Here is a 15,927-nt window from a genome sequence, read left to right on the forward strand (position 1 = left end):
GACATTTTTATCTTGCTTGTCTTTTACTTGTATATTATGGTTTTATATTTTGTGATTTGAGGCATGGGAGGGTGTTTCTTATGCATTTTCTTTTCATTATTTTTAACTTTTTTTCTTGTTTGCTTTCTAAAGAGCGTGAGAATGAAGGCATGGAGTTGATTCATTTGGAAAGTAAAGATGATCTGGGAGAAGATAGAGGAAGGGAAACCATAATAAAATGTATTATATAACTGTAAATGAGATAATGAAAAAAGGAAAAGAAAAATGAAGATAATAAAACTAGATTAAAATCCAGATGATACTATTAGATCATCATCTGGCTCCTTGCTAACTTTTTTCAATGACCTTTGTGTGTGGCATAATAGCATGTTAATGGCATATTTTCATGTCATTTGCCTCTGTATTAAGGTCAAATTCCTTAGAGTTCTTAGAAACTTCAATTTAAGGTGTTAATAAATACAAATTTTATTTAAGAAAATGTATTTTTAAATTGTATCTTGTAATTAACTATGTTAGAGGAGTACATGCCACTGCACACAGGTAAAAGAGAAAGGACAAATTGTAGGAGCAGATTTCTCCTTCTCACTGCATGGGCCCTGTGATTTGACACCAAGTCATCAGGTTTATAGCAAGCCTCTTTGCTACTAATCCATCCTCCAGACATGGAAATGGTTGTAGTAGTCCTCTGAAGATAAGTCCATATTCTCATACAAAAGCTTCACTTCTCTCAGCTTTTTGTCTAGATTTAAAATCATGTCTCTTTTACCAGTTGTGACAATTGGATTGAACCAAATCTTTTTTATTACCAGTACATATAATGTCTGTGTTGGAACCAGAAGGCTACTTTTAGTTCTTAAATTAAAAATACTCATCTAAATACATCTATAAACAAACAAAATTCATTGTCTTCTTACAGTAATAAGGGAGATGTATAATGAAAAAATCATGAGTACCTGAGTAGACCATCTCACATAGGAATCACATTTTATTTAGACTTTGAAAAAAAATCACCGCTTCTGGAAAAAGAATTCAAAGCTTGGCATGGTAGTACAGAGCTGTAATCCTAGTACTCGGAATATGGAGGTAGGGGAATCAAGTCTCTACAAGGTCATCTTTAGCTAGAGAGTGAGTTTGAGGCTAGCCAGGGCCACATGAGGCAGTGTCTCAAAGACAGAAAAAAGAGTAAAGACAACTGAATGAATTCATACGTCTTGGTACATCTCCAGTTTGTTATTTATTAGAACATGTAAGTATGACACAGCTTTGACTCATATATTTTTGACAATTCTCATTCCTAACAGAACTTTCCTCAGAGCAAGTTTCATGTCCTTGTTACGAAGGCTATAAATCAGAGGATTAAAGAAAGGAGTCATTACAGAGTATACAAGTGTAAGGATCTTCTGCATCAAAGTTGAAATGCCATATGTAGGACTCATGTACATTATCATTACTGTCCCATAGAAGAGTGACACCACAACTAAATGGGAACCACAGGTAGAGAAGGCCTTACGTCGGCCAGCTGCAGAAGGAACCTGAAAAATAGCCTTGAGCAACAAAATATAGGACCGAAGAATNTATGCAATAGTGAAAAANAGNNAAANNGAATTTTGGACATAAAGNANTAATTTGGTAATAGGAGCTGGGACACAGGACAAAGCCATCAATGGGTCCATGTCACAGAGGAAGTGATCAATGATATTAGAACCACAGAAGGGAAGTTGGGAGATGGAGAACACAGGGATTGGGTACCCAAGGAATCCAATGAGCCAGCATGAGGATACCAGAATGCAACAAAGCCTCCTAGTCATGATGGTAGGGTAATGTAATGGGCGGCAAATGGCCAGGTACCTATCATAAGCCATTACTGTCAGAAGGAAACATTCAGTTGTACCCAGTGAAAAGAAGAAATAAAACTGCAGGAAGCACCCTGAAAAGGAGATGGTCTTGGTCTTAGACAGAATGTTGGCTAGTGTGTTAGGAGTAGTGGAGGAAACATACCAGATTTCAAGAAAGGCAAAATTTCCCAGGAGGAAGTACATGGGGGTATGTAGACGGGAGTCACATCTTACTGCACAGATGATGGCTCCGTTTCCCAACAAGGTCAAGACATAAAACACCAAAAACAACACGAAGAGGAAAATCTGTATCTTCCAGGAACCAGGAAATCCCAAGAGAACAAATTCAGTTACATGTGCTGCTGATCTGTTCATGGCATCTAAATATCTGAGGGGAGGAAAAGACATGAGCTTAACTGCAATTCCTTTACTTTCAACATATCTGAAGGACTTTATGAGTGTCAAACATAAGTTCTACAAGGAAACACAAGAATATTCTGAAAACAGATGGAACCAATTCTATCTTAGTTTGCATTATGTTTCTTCACCAATGATATAACCTTTCTTTTCTCTTTCTTGGTCTTCCTGAGATAGTAGTCAAAAGGGATCTAGGTAATTAGAGATATCTATGATGAAGAACACTGACTGTCTAGATACAAATAACCCCAAATAGCCCTACATTAAGATTCCACAACACTAACCTGTATGCTATAGCACTTATAGAATCTATAACCTTTCAGGAAATGCATCAGTCCATTGCCAAGTCTGGAGCCAGGAAGAATAGAGTCATCTTGTGCCTTTACTTCTTCACCCCACCATTTTATGTCATTTTCAATGACATAAACACCCCTAGGCCCTGGTGATCAAACAGTTTTTCACCTTACAGTCCCTCTCATCTGCATGTATTTCTCATCCCCCACTATCTAAGAAATTTACTGGTTGAGCCTTCTTCTTGGGTTTGTAAGCCTCATTGTTCTTAATGAAACACAATTCTGAATTCATGAAATGTGCTAACAGTTTGGGCTACTCGTTTATGATTCCACAAACCACAACAAAGGCTATGTCAACAAGCTCTTTCTTCTCTATTATCATAAACTGTGATAGCATTCCTCAAATGCCTCATGAGCATATAGGTGTCATTTAAAAGCAACTTGTGAAGCAGCTAGCCTTAAAACTGATCATATGGATCTTCTTGGCTACCTCTGGTCAATTGTGGGCCTCCTGTACATGGTTCTCTCTCCAGTTTATTTCCAGTTGGTAGTGATGCTGAAAGACTCACAGATCCTGGCTGACACTACATCTTGGTGGATGACTGAAGGTCTTACACCAGGACCTAGACCCAAATAGTTTCTATAAAAAAAATGTCTCCACTCTTTTAGCATGCTCCTCATGAAGAGAAAACATACTGCAGAGACTCCAAAGGCTTCTACATACTTGGTGGCCAGAGTAAGTTGGAAAGGATCTGAATGCCTGGAGCATTTTCTGTCTGTGGCAAAACTATGAACTAACATGGAAGGAAGGGAGAGATTCCTTCCACTTCTCTTCTCCAGAAACAGTTAAGGAACCTGGGAATTGGATTCTCAAACTGCAGACTCAAGCTCTCACTTTCCTTGTTGCCCCAGACTAAAGCTGTCCTTGTTGCCTCATATAATAATAAGAAATGGAATGTATGTCAGACCCTACCTGTAGGATCTAGACATCTCACAATTCTCCCTCTCTTCAAGCACTCTGCTCCAATATAAACATGACCGCCTTCTTTACAGTTCCTTCCTATGCCTGCCTGTCACTCACAACATTGCTTTCCATAATTCTTGAGCACAAAATAAAAGTTAAAGGTTATCATCCTCAATGGAACAATTTTATAAAAATCAAATCTCTTTATTGTAACAAAAACACAAGGAAAAATGAAGGTAATCACTCAAAGACATTCTTGCTCTGCTATAAACTTTGTACATCTCAATGAGCTTCACATAGTTAAAATAGCCATTTTCAAGCCATGGTGGTTTACATGGAGTTTCAATTTTTCACTATTGATTATATTTTTATACACTTATCCACTACAAAAAAAGAGTACTATGACAAATAGAACATAGAAACGTAATTAGCTTTATATCCTCTTTCTCAATTCATGTATCTTTCCTTATTATCTATTATTACCCTATCTTGTTCTNCTTCTAAATATTGTATTATACCCCCACATTTACAGTTTTTACAGGGATGGGGGGTAGGTGTGGGGGGGTGTCTAATTAGGCTAGTATTCACATATGAGGAAGAACCTGAGGTTATTTTTCTTTCTGAGACTGGGTCACCTTCTGTAATATGATACTCTTATTTAATAATGTACTTTTTATTTAATAATATACTTTCTAAATCTATCCATTTACCTGCAGATTTCATGATTTCATACTTCTTTATAGTACAGAGTGGATAATATTCCACTCTGTACATTGCTACCCTCCCATTATCTATATATCTGCTGAGGGCATTAAAGTTGCTTCTGTCTCCTTGATATGATGAATAGAGCACCAACAAAATAGATGTGCAAACATCTTTGTTGTAGGGTATGGAGTTATCTAGGCATATGCCGAGGAGTAGAATACCCAGGTCACATAGTGACTATATTCTGAATTTTTTGAGGAGCATCCAGGCTAAGTTCCATAATACACCATATTAATTTGCACCCACACCATCAGGGAATATGCACTCCTCTTCCCCCACATTTTCTCCAAAATCTATTACCAAATATCTTGACAATAGCTTTCTAACTGAGCTGCAAAGCTATATTAGTTTAATTTGCATTTCCCTGATGACTAGGAATACTGAACACTTTTTAAAATAATAAATACTTACTGGCCTTTTGTGTTTCTTCTTTTGAAAACTGCCTGTTTTGTACTTCCCTTTATTCATCAGTAGTTTTATTTTGCTGGTATTTATTTTCTGCAGTTTTTAAGATTCTGAATACTAGGCATCTTTTTGAAGAGTAATAGGTAAAGATTTACTTCCATGCTATGGACTTTCTGTTTGCTTTGATGACAGTTTTTCTTTTGCTGTGCAGAAAAATTTTAACCCCATGTAGTCTTATGTGTTGGTATGTGGGGATGGTTCCTGTGATACTAAAGTTCTGAAAGCTCTTGCCACCCCAATACCTCAAAGAGTCTTCCCTATGCTTTCCTCTAACAGTTTCAGTGTTTGTTTTTTAAATTTTAAAAGAACAAGAGGCAGTTTATTCTGGAGCCAATTTGAGTGACCATGGCCTGTCACCACAGATACAGATTATGCCAAATTACGTGTTACAATGTGGAAGCAGTCTCACAAAATTGTTTGTTTACAGAACAGAGAAAGTTATAAATCAAGGCAAAGTTAAAATACATTGGTGTGTGCATCAGAGAGACATGTACACCGAGATGGGTGAAGTTTTCCTGTAGGATCTAGATGCTGTTTGATGGCATTCTGAGCTTTTGGATTGGTAGGTGGTAGTCACTTAACCTGGTTAAGTGACTAGATTCTAAAAGGTTTTTATTTATTACCGCAGATGTTAGTTCTGACACAGCAAACAGGAGTGGCTGTTCTAGAGGGCCATAGTTTAGCCCAACATAAGATAATTACCCTCTGGACTTGCAACACTCCAAACTCTCCAGAGTAATGAATTTTTTTCATTTACTGAAAATAGATTATTTTTCATATGAAATATTCTGAATATGGTTTCCCACCTCCAGCTTTTCCCAGATAACCAATTCTCTGACCATCCAAACATACTCCATTTCTTTATATCTCTTTCATTCAAAAGAAGTGGTCATCTAAAAAAAAATATATTAAAAGCAAAATAAGTTAAATCAAAAAAGACTAGAATAGGACAAAACAAACAGAATAAAAATAACAAAATAAAAAAACAAATGGAAAAAAAAAAAACAAGAAGCACACATAGATGTAGAGACACACATGGTCACACAGACAGGAACATAAACATAAAACAGAAACCATGATACATACACAAAGGAAAGACATGAGGAGAAAAACAAAAACAAATAAAAAATACCCTGACTAATCACCTAAGACAAATAAACTAAAAATGCCATGCAGGTTGGCATTTGGGTGGTCATCTTCTGTTGGGCATAGAGCCTGCCTTGAGAGTGATCTGTGTACCTAGTAAGATTTAAATTAATGTCTTTGATTTACTTCAGGTTGACAGTTTTTAAAACAGAGGGAATATACTTAGAACTCTGGGATACCTTAACCTGTAAAGGAAAACAATCCATCACAGTCACTCTGCTCCCTTACAAAGGACATATGTCTCTGTTCTTTGGTCCTACATAACTTCTTCTACCTGTGGTCATCTAATGTTGTTACTTTTAACTAGCCTCTTGTAATAAAATGATCTCATAAGGTTCTCAAAAACTATGAGAGCCCCTTTCCTACCAAAGAGCATTCTTACTCCTAGAAAGAAAGCTCTAGTCTCTACCACTCTATCCCTGGTTTTGCTGGATTCTTCTAGGTTGGCTCACGTTTATTTAGACATTAGATAGGGTTATGTCCTGGACCTCCACTGTTGTGATATTGCCTGAGATGCATGTATTGTCTCTATTCCTAAATAGCTTGAAAGGAATGTTTCATAATGGCCTGCCTGCTTATGAAATTTTATCTTTGGTTGAAACTGTGTTCTCTCTCTCTCTCTCTCTCTCTCTCTCTCTCTCTCTCTCTCTCTCTCTCCCTCTCATCTCTATCTTTTTAACTTTCTTTTTCTAATAATTTATTTATTGTCTTTTATGTGTGAGTGTTTTGCCTACATGTGTGTGTGTGTGCACCATGTGTGTGCTCAGAAGGTCAGGAAGAGGGTGCTCTGTAAGTAGTTACAGAGAGATGTGAACCACTATATAGGTGCTGGAAATTGAGCCCAGGTCCCCTGCAAGAGCAAAAAAATACTTTTGCCTGCTGATACATCTCTCCTATTTTAATTCACAAAACTATAAAACTGATGGCCTATCTTCATTATATATCTAAATATAACATGTGTGAACACATCTTTTAGCTTCCCAGACAGTCTGTGTTCTATCCCTCCAGCCTCTAACACAGATATGTGGTGCTTTCTCACAAACCATTGACCTTCTACAGATGCCATTTCATAACCCAACTACTTCCAACTCTGTTCTCTGGGGTCAGAAGAAAGTCGTGATGTCTACAGCTGCTACTCTAACCTCTCTTTAACAAACAGAAAAGCAAGCTAGTCTCCACTGTGATATTTTAAATTCAGAAATTTCAAACTCCCAGTGCCTGGAGCCTGTGACAGGGACTTAACATTGATCAGCCACCACTATCCTTATTTGCATATCACTTATTTACATAGCATAAATCATATAACTGGAAACTACATGCACAGCAGCTTTGTCCAACATCCACTGCCCTCCTTCACAAAGAACAAATTCTATGCCAGGAGCCTATATAAAGAAAGTCACACGAATAATAAAAGTACTATTAAAAACATAGAGTCCTTCATCCCAAAACATTTTCCATACTATAAACATTACTTTCATTACTTCTGAATCTGTCACTGCCCTCTCTCCTAAAGCTCTCCTATACCATACTAGCTGTCTATGTCTAACATACCAAAAAATTAACTTTTTATATATGTTTTTATATATTAAGTATAATACACACAGTCCCACCTAGATGAGATGCAAAAACTGAGAAAATGCAGTAGTAGTCTTAGAATTAGTTAATATATAAATGATATGATGAAAAGTCTTAAAAAGGCTTGAGAGGCATTCAATGGTTAGGAGCACAGACTGCTCTTGTAGAGACCTGAGTTCTTCTATTTTTCTCTTTTTGAGATTTATTTTTACTCTTAATTATGTATATATTTATGTTTCTATATGGGTTTGTGAAAGTCCCTGGGAGGCTACAATGATCAGAGATGGGTCGAACCTGGAACCTCTGGAAGAACAGTGTTTTTCAGCCACTCATTGGTGCATTTTAAGGGTGAAGAAGATGAAGGTACATTTATAAAGGTATCTCAGATGAAAGAGAAGTAGATTTTCTCCCATTCTTCTACCTGGTGGAATTAATTTTGTGGGGAAAGTGAAAGGCCATTTTCAAATATTTAGACAGAAAATTATGCATCAATGGCAAAAATTTACTTAATAATTAAACAAAATGTGCAACTATACATATTTACACAGTGATCTTAGAATTAGTTAATATTTAAGTGATATGATAAAAAGTCTTTAAAAGGCTTGATAGCCTTCCAATGGAGGAGAGCACAGACTGCTCTTGTAGAGGTCAGTTCTCAGCACCTAAGTTGTGCACCTCACAAGTACCTGAAACTTTAGTTCCAGAAGAATTGGGAGCTTCTACCATCCACAGGCACCTGCACTCATATACTATCTTCTTGTGGCAGGCACTGACAGCACCCTGTAACTTATTTTTCCTACTGCTGTGTCCTATAAGAGATTTACAAACAACAACATTATTTTCTTTCTGGATGCCTTTGGGGAAAATGTAGACAGGTAATGGAATGTCAGAGAGAGAATGCATAACTAAAAAAGAATGATCAATTTTCATAAGAATGGAATAGACAGGTTCACCAAACTCCCATAATCCCGTATTCTAGAAGTTCTGAGGTTACTTTTTGATTATATGTTTATTTCAAATAAAGTTTAAACTTAAATATATTTTGATCATATTCTTCCTCTCTCCCAAGTCCTTCCAGATCCTCCTGCGCTCCATATCCACCAAATTTTTAGTTATTTCTCAAAAAACAAACACCTAATACAAAAACAAAACCACCCAAAACCAAGAACACAAAATAAAACCACACTCAAAATGAAAACTTAAAATTGTTACCAAATGAAAACACACAAAAATAATGTGGAGTCCACTATATGATGGTCAACTATTTCTGAACATAAGGCCTGATCTGGAGTAGTTTTATTATCCAATGTCCTCTATTAGTGGAAACTGATTTTCCCTCTCCCAAAAGGTATAAATAACAACTCAGTGGTTAGCTTCTACCCCACTGGCTAGGTTTCCTGANCTTACTTTCAAGTATAGGTTAGCAGAGTGAAATTCTAACACTCATGCTGTTTCTCATGCATTTGGAATTTGTAAAGCAATTTCTCATCAATAATTCCCAGGGATCAGCTTCTGTATACATTTTGTTTCAGTACAAGAAAGTAAGCCAATTATCAAACCTACCAGTGCAAGTGTGATGGCTTGGTTAAAACTCCTTCTTCCCAGGATGCTCACTCAACACATTGTCTTTCCAGGTAGCCTGAGAAAGGGAGTATTCCACTGGACAGCTCCTAGGAAATGAGATTGTTTCTGAATGGTGCTCTAATAATCACAATAATAACATTTTTACTGTAATTACCTGTACTCACTGTTCATTTTACAACTGTGGCTCAGGAAAAGTTCAGGGTTTTTTTTCACCTAATGAATATTTCTCCTGTATTCATGATTAAAATTTGAGGGCTTTATCTGTTTGGTTGGATGATTGGATGGTTGCTTGTTTGCTTGTTCTCTCTTTCCTGTTTGCTTTTGAGACAGGGTCTCACTACACAGCCCCTTCTGGTCCAGAACTTGCTATGCATACTGACCTTGCTTTCACAGTGAGCTGCCTGCTCTTACATCTTACATGTTGGAACTAAGAGAGTGTGCCTGTTCCACATTTGGAACCTTTACCCTAAGCTATTCTTCCCCACCTCTTTAACTCTTTCCTGAGAAACACCAAATAATTAGATTTATTAAGTAAAAGGCACCCTATAATCACCCTGAGCTGGTTATAATCTGGACCACTCATCTATTTCTCTTAAATGCAAGATAGCTGTCCGAGATGTAAGGATAGGAACTCTACTAGAGAAAGAAATGAGTACAAGTAGAACCTCACCTTACTTCAGCATCAGGCATCTCCTCAACAGTTCTGTGAGGAAAACTTAGAAAGGGGAATGGATACATCTGTGGGTTGACCTCACTTCACTTCTAAAATCTCCATAGACTTGTTCCCAAGGACTTTTGCTGAGATTTTTCACATGTGACTCTTTAAGATTATGTAGTCTTATTTTATTAAGATCAGACAGAATAAAAAGAATTATTTGAGTTTTGTATTCATTAGGTTTTTTATTAGTTACTTTTCTATTGCTGAGGGAAAAATGTCATGACCATGGCAACATATAAGTGTTTAATTTGTCTTATGTCTCCACAGGGTTAGAGTATATGATGACAGTGCTAAGTTCTGGATGCAGGAACAGCTGTCTTACTCAGGGTTCCCTTGCTGTGAAGAGACACCATGTCTAAGGCAACTCTTATAAAGGCAAACATTTAACTGGGGCTATCTTACAGTTTCAGAGGTTCAGTCCATTATCATCATGGTGGAAAGCATGGCTGTGTGCAGGCACACATGATGCTGGAGAAGGAGCTGAGAGTTCTACATCTTCATTCTAAGGCAGGCAGAAGGAGACTGGCTTTCACAAGCAGCCAGAAGAACACTCTTCCACATTGGGAACAGCCTCAAAGTCCAACCCCACATTTATACACTTCCTCTAATAAGGCCACACCTCCTCCAATAGTGCCACACCTCCTAATTGTGCCACTTCCCATGGACCAACTACATTCAAACCATAATGGTTAAGAGCTTACATCTCAACCTATAAACAGAAGACATAAAGCATACTAGGAGTAGCATGAGTCTTTCAAGATCTCAAACCCATACATACCCCAGTGACACGCATTCTCCAAAATGTCAACATCTCCTAATCTGTCCCAAACAGTTACACCAACTGCAGAAACAAGTGCTCAAGCATAAGATCCTGGGAAGTCCTCACCCAATCCCTCCTCTTGGAACTCAGGGAACTATACTGATAGGAGGCAAAAAGTTTGTAAGAGACAGAGGGGGGCGGGTCTCAGTTACGGTTTTACTGCTGTGAACACATACCACAACCAAGGCATAAAATAAAAGACAACATTAATTGGGACTGGCTTTCAGGTTCATAGGTTCAGTCCATTGTCATCAAAGTGGGACTATGGCAGCGTCCAGGCACTTTTCAATGGTTAGGAGCATATACTGCTCTTGTAGAAGACCTGAGTTAACTTCTCAGCACCGAAGTTGTGCAGCTCACAAGTTTACTTTAGGGTTCCTAGTGCCTCTAGCATCCACAAACACCAACAATCATATACCTGCATTTCTTCTTGCCACATACATACAACTTTTAAAAAAAATAAAATATGTCTTTTAAAACAGAGTTAACAAAACATATACATATGAGAGAGAGAGAGAGAGAGAGAGAGAGAGAGAGAGAGAGAGAGATTTGTTAATTTTATATTTCTTATTTGGGGTATTGGAGGTCACCAGAAATGTAAGAAAAAGAAGTCTTCAAGGTTGTAAACAATACAGATTCAAAGGAAGAATCATTTGTGATCCCTGAGAACAAAGATATGGGCTATACTACTTTTAGTCTCTAATTTGTCCTTGTTTTGTTGTTGTTGTTGTTGTTNTTGCTGCTGCTGCTGCTGCTGTTATTTAACTTTATATGTATTGGCATTTTGCCTACATGTATGTTTGTGTACCACCTGTTTGCCTGCTTGGGGAGGGCAGAAGGAGCCATTGGATTCCTAGGACAGATGATGTCGGTGCTGGGACTCAAACCAGGTCCTCTAAAAGAACTGTCACTGCTCTTAACTTCTTAGCAGTCTCTCTAGCCCTGAACATTATGTTCAAGGAAAAGTTAAAGGTTTAGCACCCAAGTTTCAATGTCCATCTTTCTAAGTATTAGTTACTGCAAAAGACCTGCTTTACCATCTTCCTTGAAACAAATGAATTCCAGATGTGTATTTGTAAAGCATAAATCAATCTCTTTCTTGCCTACAGATGACAGATGAAGGGCTTACATATTTTTGAATGAAGAATTAAAATCAAGAGGTCTGAGTGTCCTGATTTTTGTTCTGAGAAACAGATCTATCCCGTCCCGAGGAATTCAGTTATTCGTGGGTGTGAGGGGGACCGCAAACATGGAAGAAAATGGGATTGGAAGAGAAAAGAGAAGTGAAGACCAAGTAGAGAAATTTCCTATCAAGGTCTCTGTTTATTAGGCTGAGACGCCTGGTTGAGGGGAATAGGGAGGGGTCGAGGGGGAATTAACAAAGAACAAAGACGTGGGCATCTGCTGACATGAGGGCCGAAGTCAGGCTCCAGACCGCAGGCACTCTGCATCTTATCTCCAGAACATAGATCCTCCTTAACAGCCTTGAGGTTCGTCAATTATTGCTGAGCATAAAGTCTTATCAGAAGTTGTTTAATTATCCAATGTTACTCTATTATATGAAACTGATTTTCTCACTACAAGACATACAAATGACAACTCAGTAGTTAACTTCTACCACAGTGAGTTTCATGTGTTTTGCAAATTGTATCTTGGATATTGTAAGTTTCTGGGCTAATATCCAATTATCAGTGAGTGCACACCATGTGTGTTCTTTTCTGATTGGGTTACCTCACTCAAGATGATATCCTCCAGATGCATCCATTTGGCTAAAAATTTCATGAAGTTGTCCTTTTTAATATCTGAGTAGTACTCCATTGTGTAAATGTATCACATTTTCTGTATCCAAACTCTGTCGAGGGACATCTGGGTTCTTTCCAGCTTTTAACTATTATAAATGAGACTGCTATGAACAGAGCGGAGCATGTGTCCTTATTACCAGTTAGAGCATCTTCTGGGTATATGCCCAGGAGAAGAATTGCTGGATCTTCTGGTAGTACTATGTCGAATTTTCTGAGGAACTGCCAGATAGATTTACAGAGTGGTTGTACAAGCTTGCAATCCCACCATCAATGTAGAGCATTGCTATTTCTCAACATCCTCGCCAGCATCTTCTGTAACCTGAATTTTTGATCTTAGCCATTCTGACTGGTGTGAGATGGAATCTCAAGATTGTTTTGATTTCCATTTCCCTGATGATTAAGGATGTTGAACATTTTTTTCAGGTGCTTCTCAGCCATTTGGAATTCCTCAGGTGAGAATTCTTTGTTTAGCTCTGTGCCCCATTTTTAATAGGGTTATTTAATTTTCTGAAGTCAGTCTTCTTGATTTCTTTGTATATATTGGATATTAGTCCCCTATCAGATTAAGGATTGGTAAAGATACTTTCCCAATCTGTTGGTGGCCTTTTTGTCTTATTGACAGTGTCTTTTGCCTTACAGAAGCTTTGCAATTTTATGAAGTCCCATTTGTCAATACTAGATATTACAACACAAGCCATTGCTGTTCTGTTCAGGAAATTTTTTTCCTGTGCCCATATCTTCAAGGATTTTCCCATGTTCTCTTCTCTGAGTTTCAGTGTCTCTGGTTTTATGTGAATGGAGTTCTTTGATCCACTTAGACTTGAGCTTTGTACAAGGAGATAAGAATGTATCAATTCACATTCTTCTACATGATAACAGCCAGTTGTGCCACACCACTTGTTAAAAATGCTCTCTTTTTTTCACTGGATGGTTTTAGCTCCTTTGTCGAAGATCAAGAGACCGTAGGTATGTGGGTTCATTTCTGAATTTTCAATTCTATTTCATTGATATAACTGTCTGTCATTGTACCAGTACCATGCAGTTTTTATCACAATTGCTCTGTAGTACAGTTGAGGTCAGGCATGGTGATTCCACCAGGGGTTCTTTTATCCTTGAGAAGAGTTTTGCTATCCTAGAGTTTTTGTTATTCCAGATGAATTTGCAAATTGCCCTTTCTAATTTGTTGAAGAATTGAGTTGGAATTTTGATGGGGATTGCATTCTTACGTTTGCCTTTCACCATCTGGTAATCTCTGGCATTAGTTGTTATAGTTATCTCTGGTTGGAGCTTGTTCCTCCTGTGATTCTGTTAACCTCTGTCAGCAGTCCTGGAAGTCCAGCTCTCTCCTGAATCTCAGTGGTCAGAGTACTCTCTGCAGGCAAGCTCTCCTCTTGCAGGGGATGTGCACAGAGGTCTGGCAATTCAGACCTGCCTCCTGACTGAAGATGAAGGCCAGAAACTGGGCCTGTCCCAAAAGATGTGTTGCTTCTGCAGTCTGCACGCACACCTGCACAGACTGGTCTCCTAGGGACCCGAGAAACAAGACGGCTCCCTCACCTGCTCCGGCAGGCAATCAAAGCCTTACCAGGCAGACATCTCTCTTCTGGTGGGGAAGATGCCTGGATGTCTGGAGCCCAAAAAGGGGTCTGTCCCATAAACTATGTCGCTTCTGCAGTCCACACTCTCACCTGTGCAGAATGACCTCTGAGGGACCCAGGACACAAGATGGCTCCCACACCTGCTCAGGCAGTCTTATTTTCAACTCTTGATTTTAGAACAAATCAAGAGTTGATTTTAAGCCATTGGTGCTTATGCTCCAAATGCAAGGGCATCCACATTCATTAAAGAAACTATAGTAAAGCTCAAAACATGCATTGCACCTCACACAATAACAGTGGGAGACTTCAACACTTCTCTCTCATCAGTGGACAGATCCTGGAAACAGAAAATAAACAGAGATACACAGACACTAACAGAAGTTATGAAACAAATGGATTTAATAGATATCTACAGAACATTTTATCTTAAAACAAAAGGATATACGTTCTTCTCAACACCACATGGTACCTCCTCCAAAACTGACCATATAATTGGTCACAAAACAGGCCTCCACAGATACAAAAATATTGAAATTATCCCATGCACTATATCTGCATACACTAGCAATGGACTAAGGCTGATCTTCAATAAACATATAAACAATAGAAAGCCAACATTAACATGGAAACTGAACAACACTCTACTCAATAATTCCTTGGGCAAGGATGAAATAAAGAAAGAAAACAAAGACTTTTATAGTTTAATAAAAATGAAGCCACAACATACCCAAACTTATGGGACACAATGAAAGCAGTTCTAAGAGGAAAACTCATAGCTCTGAGTGCCTCCAAAAAGAAACTCGAGAGAGCATGGACTAGCAGCCTGACAGCACACCTGAAAGCTCTAGAGCTAAAGGAAGCAAATTCACCCAAGAGGAGGAGATGGCAAGAAATAATCAAACTCAGGGCTGAAGTCAACCAAGCAGAAACAAAAAGATCTATTTAAAGAATTAACAAAACCAGGAGCTTGTTCTTTGAGAAAATCAACAAGATAGGTAAACCCTTAGCGAGACTAAACAGAGGACACAGGGACAGTATCTTAATTAACATAATCAGAAATGAAATTGGGAGACAAAACAACAGAACCTGAGGAAATTCAAAACATGATCAGATCCTACTATAAAAGGCCATACTCAACAAAACTAGAAAACCTTGATGAAATGGACAACTTCCTAGACAGATACCATGTAACAAAGTTAAATCAGGATCAGATTAACGTTCTAAACAGTCCCTTTTCCCCTAAAGAAATAGAAGCAGTAATCAACAGTCTCCCAACCAAAAAGCCCAGAAACAGAAGGGTTTATTGCAGACTTCTATCAGAAGTCTGCCTACCTAATTCCAGCTCTTCTCAAACTATTCCACAAAATAGAAACAGAAGATACTCTATCCAATTCATTTTATGAAGTCACAATTACTCTGATACCTAACCCACACAAAGGTCCAAAAAAAGAAAAAAACTTCAAACCAATTTTCCTTATGGATATCAGTGCAAAATCACTCAATAAAATCCTTGCAAACCGAATGCAAGAATACATCAAAATGTTTCATTCCAGGGATGCAGGGATGGTTTAATATATGGAAATTCATCAACGTAATCCACTATATAAACAAACTCAAAGACGAAAACCACATGATCATCTCGTTAGATGCTGAGAAAGAATTTGACAAAATCCATTACCCCTTCATAAACCTTGGAAAGAGGGACAGGAAGTGGGAGTGGGTGGGTAGGGGAGTGGGGGACTTTGGAGATATCATTTGAAATGTAAATGAAGAAAATACCTAATTTATTGCAAAACACATGAAACTCAAGAAGAACGAAGACCAAAGTGTGAACACTTTGCCCCTTCTTAGAATTTGGAACAAAACACCCATGGAAGGAGTTACAGAGACAAAGTTTGGAGCTGAGACAAAAGGATGGACCATCTAGAGACTGCCATATCCAGGG

General features: G+C 38.1%; 1 protein-coding gene across 1 annotated transcript; it reads right to left on the bottom strand.

Annotated features, from left to right (window-relative positions):
- Positions 1–1,268: 1,268 nt before the first annotated feature.
- LOC110309536 (olfactory receptor 11H4-like) lies at positions 1,269–9,089 on the bottom strand. The gene is made up of 2 exons (XM_021182267.1): positions 9,024–9,089; positions 1,269–2,223 (listed from the first exon to the last, which is right to left on the bottom strand). The coding sequence occupies exon 2, from the start codon at positions 2,208–2,210 to the stop codon at positions 1,269–1,271; it is 942 nt and encodes a 313-aa protein (XP_021037926.1). The 5' UTR covers positions 2,211–2,223; positions 9,024–9,089.
- Between the last annotated feature and the right edge of the window lie 6,838 nt (positions 9,090–15,927).

This window comes from Mus caroli, chromosome 14, assembly GCF_900094665.2.
Source record: "Mus caroli chromosome 14, CAROLI_EIJ_v1.1, whole genome shotgun sequence".
Classification (NCBI taxonomy): domain Eukaryota; kingdom Metazoa; phylum Chordata; class Mammalia; order Rodentia; family Muridae; genus Mus; species Mus caroli.